The 14436-nt window shown below is 39.6% G+C and overlaps 1 protein-coding gene across 2 annotated transcripts in view; it reads right to left on the bottom strand.

Moving 5' to 3' along the window:
- The window catches only part of klhl7 (kelch-like family member 7), a 35672-nt gene extending 21963 nt beyond the window's left edge, over positions 1 to 13709 (bottom strand). For both annotated transcript variants that reach the window (XR_007250260.2, XM_048559086.2), the window contains exons 1-6: positions 13212 to 13709; positions 6879 to 6981; positions 6676 to 6769; positions 4302 to 4426; positions 863 to 1038; positions 313 to 487 (exon numbers count right to left, since the gene is read on the bottom strand). Coding sequence is in view for 1 of the 2 variants with exons in the window: in XM_048559086.2 (XP_048415043.1) it covers positions 313 to 487; positions 863 to 1038; positions 4302 to 4426; positions 6676 to 6769; positions 6879 to 6981; positions 13212 to 13334 (796 nt within the window). In the remaining variant the exon portion in view is untranslated. The remainder of the gene's footprint in view (positions 1 to 312; positions 488 to 862; positions 1039 to 4301; positions 4427 to 6675; positions 6770 to 6878; positions 6982 to 13211) is intronic.
- Between the last annotated feature and the right edge of the window lie 727 nt (positions 13710 to 14436).

The raw sequence follows: 14436 nt of genomic DNA, 5'->3' as shown, positions 1-14436 counted from the left end.
ATTATGCTTTGGTTTCATTTGTTATGCAGATATACTAATGCATCAATAACCTGATCAGAGTATATGTAAATTCTTGGTCATCTTTCTACTAAAGCCCAGTAAATATTCATTAAAAGGTCACTACAAAATATGTAGAAGAACAGACTTTTAAATTAATCTTAAATTCAATTATTTGAAAAAGAGAAAACACCCTGTGCTTAATGTTCTGATCTGTATCAAAATCGACCTAGTTGAGAACAAAGTTGAAAGTAATCATGCATTTTTCCACTAAAACTAAATGTGGCAACGAGGTGGCAAAACACGTATACTTACTAATAACCATTTTAAGACACTCTGGATTATCCTGTATGAGTGATTCTGCTTGGACAGTTTTGCTCAAAAAATTCTTAGAGATTAACGGAAATCTGACTTTAGCCAGAATATCAACCATGTACTGCTGTCGATTGAGTTCATCGTATTTTAACCATCTGACTGCTGCATCATAAACCTACAGTGGAACAGAAATAAAGCATCACAAATGAATGAATCATGCTTGAAGAAAACTTATATACATTGAATATATATGTCCAAAATGAGATACTGTAAAATTCAAGTTAATATTTAATTCAGCTTACTCCCTATCCCTACAACGTAAATAATAGAAAGACATAAAGATGATACAGAGGAAGCATTTTTATCTCCTAAATGATTTGTATTCAGCAGGAAATGAGTGTAACAAATAGGTTTTCTCCCCATCTAATTCAACACCAATACATAATCATTGTTTTTGTCTATGTCATAGTAACGACATTTGGTTTTAAATGCTTAGAAAACGTATTTGAATAGTGAGGACCTCGAGGGAAATTTGAATATGGCTGTGTACCTGGTCTTCTGCTCTAACTGTCAGAGCATCTTGTTTCAATACATGAGTTACTCTTTTAACATCAAGTTGTAAAAATTCATCAGTTTTATAAACTTCAGTGAAATGCTGATGAATGAATGCATCTGCTGAAGTCTTCAGCTCTGGACAGTCAAGGCACTCTGCCAATACACTTATTCCTGCAAACAAAAACATGAACACACACAATAGAGGATGCAAGTTAGACAGGTGAACTGATTCCTTTCCTAGTCTCACTCCTCCACTGGTCATAAGATAACAAAGTTTGTATTTAAAAATGGCAGTGATATTACCAGTTTTGTAGGGACGATATTCAATTTAGTTTAGCATCAGAAACAGGTCAGTTAAGATTCTTTATTGAACAAGTAATAACTAGTTCATTACAAAAAAAAACTTACTGATGCAAAAGGTTTACACCATACAAATATACCTTACCTATATTGCTGTATCCATAATCAATGAGGCAAACATGGGTAACACACTGATTCTGGTTGAACAATCCAAAGAGCACACCAATTAACAAATGAACTCAAGACAGATCCCATAGATTTTGCAGGACTTTCCCAGACAATACGGACATTGTACGTCATTATTTTGCATTAAAACTTTACATGCAGTTCAGATTCTTCACTCAAGAACTAGCTTCAGAACTCTCAAAAAACCACTCCACCACGGACCTCCTCAAAGACTGCTCAAGTCCTGGTAATTTACATTTCTTTGTTGGGTTTGCACTCCTCTAAATTTTGGAGCCTACCCAAGTCATAATTTCAGTTTATTCGCAGATGTATAGCTTCACCAAAATAACATGGCCTTCTGTTTCTCCAAAGTCTAATCCTATGCAGCTGCATCAAGAAAATACCACTTGAGGGCTTCCTTCAACCCCCTTCTCCCCTACTCAGCTGCACTGAACTTCTAATGGCTCACAAGCTTTTGCTCCCATGACTCATGCTAACTGCCTAAAATCTGCTAAAAGCACTTACGTTGCTTAAAGTCATTATTTGCTTCAGGACCCTTTCAGCTCTGACTAATTCTGACCATTTATTAACTCAACTATTCTGAGTGATATATCAAAAACATTACAAGCTCTGTCTTTATTTAGAGGCAAAGCAAATTTCACAACCATAACACATTGTTCCTTAAGTGTTACAACATTCAAAGATTGTACAAATGGTTCCAACAACAAAAACAATTTCACCACTCCATAACAGAAAAGTATTTCGTCAGATTGGTCAACAATCCTCACAATCTCTCTTTTAATTAGTTATAAATTTTTCCTTGAAAGATTCAAATCTGCTGATTCAATTACTTCCTGCAGCAATGCATTACATGCGCCAACAAGTCTCCATACAAGAGAAACTCATTCTAAATGCTAATCCCTTTCAGTGACCATTTTAAATGCTGACTCCTGGTTGACCAGTCAAAAGAGGAGACGAAACAGCATTTCTTTATCCTTAGAATGAAATTCTTCATAATTTAAAAAACTTCCACAGCATCTCTTGGTACTCTGCTTCCATTGAAATAGTCCTGTTATCTCCAATCTCTTTTGTAATGAGGATATTGCAGCTGCTCCTGAATTGTAGGCCTTGTTGTATAGTTCTTATGATTCTCAAATGTGAAAAGCATAAGATTTTTACTTTGAATCATTTTTGAACTCTTGTGCTTATACAGAGTGTGGCTCATATGTGGAATGAGCTGCCAAAGTGGTACAGTTACGACATTTAAGACAGTTGGGTAAGTTCATGAGGTTTGGAGGGATATGGGCCAAGTGCAGGCAGGTGGGACTACTTTAGCTTGGGAACATGATTGTTGTGGGCTGGTTTGACTTAAAGGTCTGTTTCCACGCTGCACGACTCTCTGTCTCTTTTCATAGTGTTCGGCTGTGTATAAGCATGGTTTAAATTTCCTATGATGGAGCATCAAAAAAACTGCACATGGTGCTCCAATTTTGGCTTAAAATATCTTATATGAATAAATTAAACATTAAAAGAATTAAAATTCCTGTTTCGAAACAAAAATAATGTTGCCCTATTCCGGTCATAAATGACTGTCGCAGTCTAATTTGGCATTGCAAAATGATATGATTAAAGAGCTTTATTTTATTAATTCCGAGAGACCAGGATTGGTGATGCAACAAAGAGGCATGTGTGCACAGCAAGTCCTAAAAGCTAGTGCCAGTGGAGTATTGGCTTTTATTTCATGTGGGCTCGAATACAGAAATAATGAAGGGATGCCTCAACTGTATACAGCCTTGGTTAGACCGAAGTGGGGACTATTCGAGTTTAGGAAATCAATGATCCAGAGAAATATATTGATAACTTCAGAATTAACAACACAAATGGGTTGACTTGTGTGCACTGGTTGCACAAACTAGGGTTATATTTCCCTTAGTTTAGAAGAACAAAGTATACTCTAGTCAATTTGTTAACAAAAGGATTCCAAAAGATACAAACATTATTTTACCTGGGTTGCAGAATGCAGAACAGGAGGGCTTTTTATTTAAAATGTAACAGCTGTGCCATTAAAGAGTAGAATTAGGAGGCAATTTTTCCACAGAAAAGACAATGGTTACTTGGTTTATTAACAAAAAAATCTAAGTTTTTTTTAAAAAAGTTGGGTATCAAAGGATACAGAGCCGTGACATGTAAATGAAACTGAGATACAGATCAGCCACGATCTAAATGAATAGTGGAATGGGTTCAAGGGCTGAATGACTTCCTGCTGATCCAATTTATCATCTGAAAAACTGAGGGACAACTTTCCCCTTCTACAAGTTATGTCATTTTGAGATCTACTGGTATTTACAACTTGAGATATGAATAATTATGTGAATGAAATTACAATAGAAAATTGTGTACTGACAGCACAAATTTCAGGCAATCCTTAAAGCATTATAAGCCTATTGAGAACTAACTGATCTACACCTCTGGATGGAAAGAGCACCCGAAGTGTCACTTACATATTCCAGCAGGAACACTTTTAACAATCAGAAGTAGGAACTGTAGCCAATTTTCTATTTCCTAATACAATGACACTCTGGGCAAATGCACAGCCTGGTCAATGTGGCATAGTGGTATTGTTTCTATATTTGAGCCAGTACAAATCCCACCTACCCTGCAAAGCACATCCAAGTAGCTTGATTAAAATAACTACAAACTGATTGAGTGATTCATTATAATCCAATGGGAAAAAAAGAAACTACTATGAATAAAATTTGACAATGGAGGATGATTTGGGTGATTTTCCTTAATGAACATCACCAGGGTCTCTATGTACAGCATCATTTGTCTTTACTCTTTGCTTTTATTAGAAATGAAGACAATATAGGTGAAACGCATGGCACAGGTTTCAAAAATGAAAACTGTATCACTGTTATATAGTAGTACTCTATTAAAACAATAATCTTTTACACAGATCAATGACATACCAAGACAATTTGAAGCATCAATTTGCTCTTTGAGGAACTCAACACACATTTTCTTCACTGGTTCAATCTGATACTGGTTTGCTGCATCCAAGAGAGATTGAACATTATTGCTGTTAACAGAGATCCTGCAAATACATATATAAAAAAATTGGAAACTATAAATGCAGTTATTTTGAATCAAGCTCTTTACATCATGTCTCTGTATTTCTTTGAGCAACAGCTTTGTTGGCATTCAAAAGGTAATTTGATTGTTATTTTAAAATGAAATATGTGCAGGGTTACAGAAAGAAGGCAGGAAAATGGCACCAACTGAAATACACATTTGGAGACCTAGTTATCATTCCAAAATTTGATCTGGAAGGAGGCGACAAGCCAATTTTTGGATCAAACGAGGCATTGATTCATTTTCAAGAGAAAAGCCAAATTGAAAAAGTGAAGTGCCAGTGATCACTAACTCCTGTCCCTACTCAATGCGCCACTTTAAATGGATTAAAGCAGAATATAAGAGTAACCAGACCATGTCAGATTTCCCTGAGAAGGTGGCATGACTTTCACTACTATACAGTCAGAGTTATACAGTATAGAAATAGGTCCAATTTGTCCACACTGACGAGATAACCTAAACTGATCTAGTCCCATTTGCCAGCATTTGGCCCGTAACTCTCTAGACCCTTCCTATTCAGGTACTTATCTTGACGCCTTTTAAATGTTGTAAATGTAACTGCCTACACCACCTCCTCAAAGAGTTCATTCCATTTGAACAGCTGGTCAAGAAATGTAATCTCTCACAGCATAATCTATGCTGTTACATGTATTCACCTAAATTTCTGCTTGTACTTTCACCATTTAAACCACAATTCATGTCATTTCTGAGACAAATTACAGCACAAAACAACAAAGGCGGTCCAGGATTAAGACGTAGTCATCTGCAGCAAGATTTATGAGGGCTAAATCAAGATCATACAACAAAACTATCATATCTCACACAAGCTTCTCTCCTCCATACTAAATCTTTACTAGAGAAACTGTAATCCTACCATTTCAAATTTTCCGTTCACTGAAGAATACAAACCTCTTGCTATTTCAAGATCAAAAAACTCACTCCGAAGCCGTACAGCAATATCCATTGTAGGACACATGCTTCCTGGAGTTATGTACGTGGAACTGACAAACGTACAAAGCAATGCAAGGTCTATTCCTGTGGCTTACTCAGCATTACAATCCTCCATGAACACAAACACATGAATATAGTCGAACAATGACTCATTCTATACAGACAAGGACAAACAGGACTGTTAATTGGCAGAAATCCTCCCAGGTTCTCAATTCACATGAATTCAAGGTCAAAGGTAAACGATTTTCTTGGTTTTGCATTGCTCCCTGCATAAGAAACATGCAAAGAAGCCTTACTGTATAAATGACATCGTCTCACATACATCAAGGGTAATATATTATGTGAATATACTCGAGATTCAGGGACTAACTTGCCTCTAGATATTGTAGAATCTTTCAACATGAGAAATTCACAGCATAAATTTGAACTGAACTCGCCATAAAAATATTGTGGCTACAAGAGGTGGTCAGAGACTAGGAATCCTGCAGCAACTAAGTCACCTCCTCGCTATCCAAAGTCAGATCACCAACTACAAGACAGAAGTCAGGAATGTAATGGAATACTCCCCACTTGCCTGGATGGGTGAAACTCCAGCAACAATCAAGAGGCCTAACATCATCCAGCACAAAGTGGATTGTTCATTTTTCATCACTTGCTCAAATTGCCTCAAATATTGACTCTCTGCACTACTAACATTTAGCAGCAGTTGTGCGAGCCACTTACATATGCACTGCAGAAATTAATCAAGGATTCTTAGGCAGCACGTTTCAAACCCATGACTACTACCATTGAGAAGGTCAAGGGCAGCAAATAAATGGGAACACTACCACCGGCAAGTTTCTCTCCAGACCACTTACAATCCTGATATGGAAATAAACTGCTTTTCCTTCACTGTGACTTGGTCAAAACCCTGAAATTCTCTTTCTTACAGTACTGAGAGTGTATTTACAACTGAAGGACTGCAGCAATTCAAGAAGGCAGCTCACCACCCCCTTCACAGGGGAACCTAGGGATGGGCGGTAAATACTGGCCTGGCCAGTGAAACCCACATCCCCTGAATAAATAAAGAAAGGAATTTCATTCTACCATTCCATTGTGTGATAGTGCAATACATTTAATTGTAATTCAGATTTTCAGTGTGATTATCAGGAAACCTTGGAAAAGTTTGTGTAGTTTTCATGAGCTGAAAACTTAAGGAAAAGATTACAACAATTAAAGGCTAATTTTTAAAAAAAGACAGAAAAGGAAATATATACTCACCTTGCAGTATATGCAAACTCGACCAACAGTTCAATTATGTCAGGTTCGGCATCTTTGAGCTCCACTTCATAAGATTTTGATTCAAGCATATTTGCTACCAGGGAGACAGCAAAGCATTAATAATGATCTAATTTAGAGTTCAGCATGAGGAGTTTTAATAATCACCTATGGAAACTAAAAATAACTGGCAAAACCAAACTTACTGGTAAACATTAGATTGAAAAAGTGGCTGGCAGCTGCAAGCACTACTCGGTGAGCTGGGATTTTTCGATCTGACACCACCAGAAGCACATCACACAAAAGCTTCTGTATAGGGAACAAAGAAGTTAGTTTAACATGATAATGGAAAGAAATAAAAATTAATCCAATGTAAAAAAAGAAGCTGATTTGTTCAACCAGTCCATGTTGGCGCTTATCTTTTATGTAATATTACGATCCCAGCCAGTAGCAACACCGGACAAGCCAGATCCCAGGTCTGGTTTCATCGAAAAGTTTAATTTTTGCAGTTGATTACCCTGGGTGGTTATTCAGCGATCACAGGCACACAAGGCTGCGAATGTTTTTTTAAATGAGAAAAGGAGTTTATTGCATAGAAGATAAAAAAAATCAAAGCTATATATATGACAGCTGAGAAAGATCTTAACATAAACAGCAAAACAATGTTTCAAACTGTTCCCAACAACATCCTTTCATCATAATAAAACAAAGAACTGCAGACATTGGAAATCTGAAACTAAACAGAATAAAGACCAAAAGAACTGCGGATGCTGTAAATCAGGAACAAAAACAAAGTTGCTGGAAAAGCTCAGCAGGTCTGACAGCATCTGTGGAGCAGAAAACACAGTTAATGTTTCAGGTCCAGTGACCCTTCCTCAGAGCTGATGGTGGCTGGGAAATCGTCAGTTTATAGGCAGAAAATAGGGAGATGGATGGGGTAGGGAGTAAACGATAGGATACAGCCCAAAAAGAGAGAAAGACAGTTGGATACACAGAGGAGTTGCTAACGATCAGGCTGGGAGGGTGAATAGTTGTTAATGGGGACTGTTAGTGACAACCAACAGCGGGTGTGTAGTGGCAGGCTATGTGGTAACAAGGCCTGGTGTGCACGGTGGGGGGGCTGGGGCATGGGAGAGTTTAGGCCCTAAAATTCTGGAATTCAATATTGAGTCTGCAGGGCTGCAAGGTCCCCAAGCAGAAAATGAGGTCTTGTTCTCCAGCTTGTGCTGGGCTTCACTGGAACACCGTAGCAAGCCGGAGACAAGAGATGTTGGCCAGGGAGCAAGGTGCTGCATTGAAGTGGCAGGCAACAGGTAGTTCAGGGTCTTTCTTGCAAGCAGAATGTAAATGTTCGGCGAAGCGGTCGCCAAGTCTACATGTTTATCGTTTACTCCCTATGCCACCCACCTCCCTATTTTCTGCAGATAAACTGACCTTTTCCCAGCACCATCAGTTCTGAGGAAGGGTCACCGGACCCAAAACGTTAACACTGTTTCCTCCCCCACAGACCTGTTGAGCTTTTCCAGCAACTTGGTTTTTGAAACTAAACAGAAGTTGCTGGTAAAACTCAGCAAGTCCAGTAGCATTTGTGGGAAGAAAACAGAGTTTACATTTTGAGTCCAGTGACTCTCAGAGTTCAGTTAACTCTGCTTTCTCCCCAGTGATGCTGCCAGACCTGCTGAGTTTCACCAGCAATTTCTGTTTTTCTTTCAGATGTCCTTTCATTCCCAAAGAAGTAGCACTCCTATCTCAACTCTAATATCTTACTTAACTGACTCCTTCTGGGAATACAGAGACAGTTTTACAACCTCTTTCCAATTCTGATGGCTAAAACCTCCTTTGAATGCTGAAAACTTAAATTTCTACACAGGCTTCACAGTTTGGAGAATTCACAAACTAAAACCATTCTACAAGGCTGAGATAACAAGGCATAGAGCTGGATGAACACAGCAGGCCAAGCAGCATCAGAGGAGCAGGAAGGCTGACGTTTCAGGCCTGGACCCCCACCTTCTGAAAATGAGTGACAAGAATGAGTACAAGAGTGACTGTTCTTCTGCACTGAAAACTTGATTCTTTGCTGGGAGGAACTGTTCTTCTGAATTAAAGTCCAAGCAGTTGCCTCAACCAGTTGCCTCTGCTCCACTTTTTCTGTTTATACTGCTCAGTTAACATCAGACAATCTGTTTATTAACACTACAGGTATCTTGCTAGACACTTAACTGAAACATGTTTCCTTGGAAACTATGTACTTAGGGCATTGTTTCAAAGGAAGTTCAGATCTTTTTAAAAAAAGGAAGTCATTGACACAAAACTGCAATCAAAGTTCACCCATCTCTATTTTAAAAATAAATTCCCAATTAATAACATAATATAAACCTATATCAAAGTAATTCATGTGGTTAACTCTCATTTCTGTCTACTCTTATATTGCCTTATACTCTTTTAAGGTGAGATGTAAAGTGTGTGAATTATATATTGATATTATGTATTGACAGTTTGGATTTTGAATAGTGGCATTGAGTTTGGTTTGTGTTTATGAACAGGTTTCATAGGTAACTTTCAGTATTTCTAGAGCCATGATTTTAAACCAGAGAACGAGTGGCACACCTTACATCATACTGAGAATTTGTTTGTATTGAGAGAGTTGGGTGATCAAAATTGGGTAACCATTGAAATGCATTAGCTTGCTTTTGATTTAAAAAGAATCAAGAATTCATTTTTCTCCAGGAAAAATCCTTAGATTGGAAAGCTCTTGGAGCAGTTTGCAGAAGGCCTGGCTGGGACCCGATAGAAGAAAGCTGGAGAAAGTAAAATGAGTTAGTTCACAGCAGTTAGGAAATAGTGTACTTCAGCATAAAGGTTTCAGTATGAAAATTGCAGAAAGTGTTTGGTTAGAACCCCAAAAGGGTTATTTGAAGCGAAAAAAATTAAGAGCAGTTTTGTGAGTAATCAAGGAAAACTCTCAAGACTGGGAATTTAAAGAAGTACAAGTCAAACTTATTGATATGTTAGAGAAGGAAACTCTCTGGTATTGGATTACTCTAAAATTATGCTGTTGGGATAGCTGAGATTTTATTTTTCCTTATGTTTTGACATTTTTCAAACTGTGTTAAACATAAAGAGCTTGGTTTGTTCTATATTATCTCTATTTAGCAAAAACATTTGATTGACTGTTAAAGCAAAATCTGGGGCCTGTTGTATTTATGTCAATTAGAAAGCATCATATTAAATAAAAATCAACAAAATGTGATCTATCAAGCCAGATTTCAGTCTTGTAACTAACTTGTTCACTAGTTATGTCAGCACGGATGATAAAGGTCACATACTGTTATTGTATTCTACATATACAAACATTGTCAAGCAATACATTTTGAGGAGGCTTTTTCCTTCAGTTAGGTCTTCCCAACAGCTAGTCTTAACTAACACCTCAAGTTAACTTTGGCATTGCCATAGGGTGCATACCGTTACATCAGGAGATGGTGGTGTTAACATAGCAGTATTGCAACATGAAAGCAACTTTTAAAAACAGGAATGTGAACTGGGCAGGCAATTATCTGATTGACAGCCAGTGATTAGTAGGTACTGCGGGATCATTGCTGGGACCTTAGCTAATTATAGTACACATTCATGCTTTAGTTGAGGAACAAAATGTAATTTCTCTGTTGGCAGATGACACAAATCTGAGAGGAAGGGGAATTGTGAGGAGGAGGAGGAGGAGGAAGAAGAGATGCTTCAGTGAGATTTGGGCAAGTTGAGTAAGTGGGCAAATGCATGGCAGATGAAGTAGAATGTGGATAAATGTGAGGTTATCGACTTTAACAGCAAAAACAGGAAGGCTATCTGAATGATGATACATTGGGAAAGGGAGAGGTGGAATGAGACCGGGTGTCCTTGTACACCACTCGGTGAAACTAAGCATGCACGTGGTGAAGCAGGCAGATGCTATGTTGGTTTTCATAGCAAGAGGATTCAAGGAGAGGGATAGCTTGCTGAAATTGGACAGGTCTTGGTTAGACCACACCTGGAATACTGTGTGCAACTGTGGTCTCCTTATCCAAAGAAGGATGATCTGGCTATGGAGGAAATGCAATAATGGTTTACCAGGTATAAATAAGGGTCACTGGACACGAAATCTTAACTCTTATTTCTCTCCACAGATGCTGCCAGACCTGCTGTGATCTTCCAGCAATTTCAGTTTTTTTTCAGGTTTCTAGCATCTGTAGTTTTCATTTTTTTTTAAAACCAGACTGATTCCTGGGCTGGCAGGATCGATGTGCGGACAGAATCTGGATCAGTTACAGCTATATTCACTGGCATTTAGAAGAGCGAGGGGTGATCTCTTGGAAGCCTATAAAAGAACACAGAAAGATGTTCCTGATGACTGGACAGTCCAGGCCAAGGGTCACAGTTTAAGGATACAACGTCCTTTAGAACTGAGATGAAGAGGAGTTTCTTGACCTCGATGATGATGACCATGTGGAATTCTGTGCCACAGAAAGTGGTTGAGGCCAAAACACGGAATGTTTTCGAAGAGTTAGATATCGTTTGTAGGGCTTAAAGGACAAAAGATGTAGGATGAAAGTGGGAACAGGGTAGTGAAATTGATCATCAGCCATGATCATATCAAAGGGCCTACTCCTGTTTCCACCTTCTCAGAGCCAGTCCTAATATCCCAGAATTCTGACTTCCCCTCTCCGACACATCTCACTCTGCCCACCCCCACACTACTTCTTCACCCCCCCAGCCACATATTAATATGTTAAATCCTGTTATTTTCATTCTTGCCAGCACAGGGCACTGGAAGGAATCTTGACAATACCAGCTTCTAGGCCTTACATTTTCATTTTGTCCTAAATCCCTATGTTCTGCTTGCAGGACATCATTCAATTTTTATCTATGTTGTTGGTACCAATATGTACCCTGACCACTGGCTGTTATCCCTCCCACTTAAGAAAATTCTGCAGCTGCTCTAAGACATCTTTGGCTCTAGCACCAAGGAAGCAACATACCATTCTGGAGTTTCTTTCGGGATCATAGAAATATCTGTCCATTCCCATACTTTTGAATACTGCATCACTGTAGCCCTGTCATTTTTTACCTCCCCTCGTGTACCACAGGCACTCATGCTGCCATGGACTTGGCTTCAGTTGCTATACCTGGAGAAGTTGTCCCTCCCAACAGTATCCAAAATGCTATATCTGTTACAGAGAGGGTAACAGCTATAGGGGACGCCTATACCTCCTCTCTGTCGTATGGTCACCCATCACCTGTCTGTTTGGACTTTACTTGTGATGTGGCTACCTCACAGAACATGCTTTTCACAATTATCTCATCATAACTAGTGCATGCCAGTGAATTACTTACACACCTTCCATCACATGTGCACCTCTTTTTTTAAGCTTAGGATCCAACAGAGTTTATAATGTCACAACAGAGTGGACCACCATGTTGAGCTTGCACAATAACTTGTATCTACGGTTGTGCGCCACTATTCAGTTACAAACATTGTCACTTCTTGGTGTCAGTTAGTAGCACACACAATTCAGGAAGTATTTAATTGGATACAAAGTGCCAGGAAATGCTGTGGTTGTGATATGTACTACATGAATGCAAATTTTTTCCTCCAAAATTTCACAGTCCTCAAACACCCAGATGAGCACATGTCCAACAAGAGTTCCTGAATGAAGCCATCAAATGTAGAAAATCCACAACCTTCCCCCCAGATGTACTGAGGCCAAGTAGAGAGCGAACATGCATTAATGTAACAACTTGCATAATTGAGTATCCCAAATAATTTTAAAGCCAATGAAGGGCTTTTGAAATTTTCATTATTGAAATGGAAGAAAGGGGTTCAGCAATTTATTTATAACAAGGTTGCCATACACCAACAAACCAGCTCGGTGAGCCAACCAACCTCAACACCTGCAACCCGAGCTACACATCTCATCCAAAACCTTAAAGGTTGTAATAAACAGCAATAAAACAGACCAACAGATTATCTGTTTTAGTATGGTATTGATTCAGGGATAAATGTTGACCAAGAAGACAACTGTTCTTCAAATCGTGCCTTACAATGTTTAAGCAGCAAAGGCAGGAGACAGATTTAACAATGATACACTGGTGCCAGCCTTAATAAATGTACTTCAATATTACATCATCCTCTGGCTCAGAAGATGTGGTGCTCCCACCAAACCAAGGATAATTTTATTACACAATGCCCCATAAATAATTCTTTCTTCAGTAAATTCAACAAAGTGAGCAACGTGCTATATTCCTTCCTAATCATTACAGTTCACCCACATTCTCCAGTACCATGTTACGTGTGGGCTCTGAAATTTGGCAAATCAACTCCGAAAACAGTAGACCTTCCTGCACCTTCAAATAGCAATTAGCATTGAAATACCTCAACTTGCCAGTATAAGCCAGTATTCTGATACTAACGTTCCAAGCGAATGTGCACCACGGGGACTCCCTCTGTCCTTTATCATACAAGAACCTTATTTAGCGCTCCAACAAAAATATACACACAGAGTCCTTACCTGTTTTCGCATGTTGTTCATGACACCCATAAAAGTTGCTAGGAGCTTGGCTTCCTCTCTGGCTGCGAATTTCTTCTCACTTTTCTTCTTGATGGAGCTTTTCTCTGTGCCCACAGACGCCATGACAACATTGAGGGAGACTATGACTCAGGTCAGGTCGGTGCCAGGCCACGCTGACACTAGTGGTCAGGGACAATTCAGACACACCGAGAGGGTATTTCGATTGCGTGTACCTTGAGGGTGTTAAAATGTCACCACGGGGCCTTGGGACAGCTGCGGAGACGTATCGACTGCCGGGTGCATTCGCCAACGCTCCCCAGGGGGAAAATAAGCTGTGAAAGGAAACATCTAATTCTAGCTTTCCCAGGGAACGAGCGGCACCACGGAGCTCTGGTTTGTCTCTAGAGGGGATGCCGGCAGGATTTGGAGTTGTGTCTACAACAGCAGCACCACCCTCGTCACTCCACCTCCTCAGCCGGACACCAACAGGGCAACGAACAAGGCGGACGCACGGAAAGAGAAAGAAATGTCGAGCTACGAATAAAACCCCTCGTCTGCTGCACTCTGGCGCCCTCTCAGGATGTCCCGACACCGAAGGCAATGCAATTCGAGGCGTCCAGAGCTCTGCTGCGGAAGAGTCGCTTTCTTCGACAACCTTCGCAAATGCATGGCACTTTATTTACTTATTTACGGCCGACTTATCCTCCATCCGCATCTTCCAGAAATCAGTTCATTAGTGCCGAAAAACATCGCCATTTCTTTCAATTTGCATCAGCAGGCTGTTAGGAAGAGGCAAGGATGGACACTGTACCCAAGATAACAAGGTGTAGAGCTCGATGAACACAGTAGACCAAGGAACATCAGAAGACCAGGAACGCTGACGTTTCGGGCCCAGACCCTTCTTCAGAAATGGGCTGATGAAGGGTCTAGGCCCGAAACGTCAGCCTTCCTGCACCTATGATGCTGCTTGGCCTGCTGTGTTCATCCAGCTCTATGCCTTGTTATCTCAGATTCTCCAGCATCTGCAGTTGCTCTTATCTCTGGACACTCTATCCATGTTGATTTAATGGAAAGTGACTTGCAATGCGATTACAAGACAGCTTAACACAGTAAGAAAATACGAGATGATCTCAAACAACAAAATGGCTCGAAGAGTCAAATTGGTCTCAGGCCGCAGTCTTGCAGAGACCGCAGTCTTGCAGAGACCGCAGTCTTGCAACAAAAA

Source organism: Stegostoma tigrinum, chromosome 2 (genome assembly GCF_030684315.1).
Source record: "Stegostoma tigrinum isolate sSteTig4 chromosome 2, sSteTig4.hap1, whole genome shotgun sequence".
In the NCBI taxonomy this organism is placed as follows: Eukaryota; Metazoa; Chordata; class Chondrichthyes; order Orectolobiformes; family Stegostomatidae; genus Stegostoma; species Stegostoma tigrinum.
This window is presented reverse-complemented; position numbering and strand designations above follow the sequence as displayed.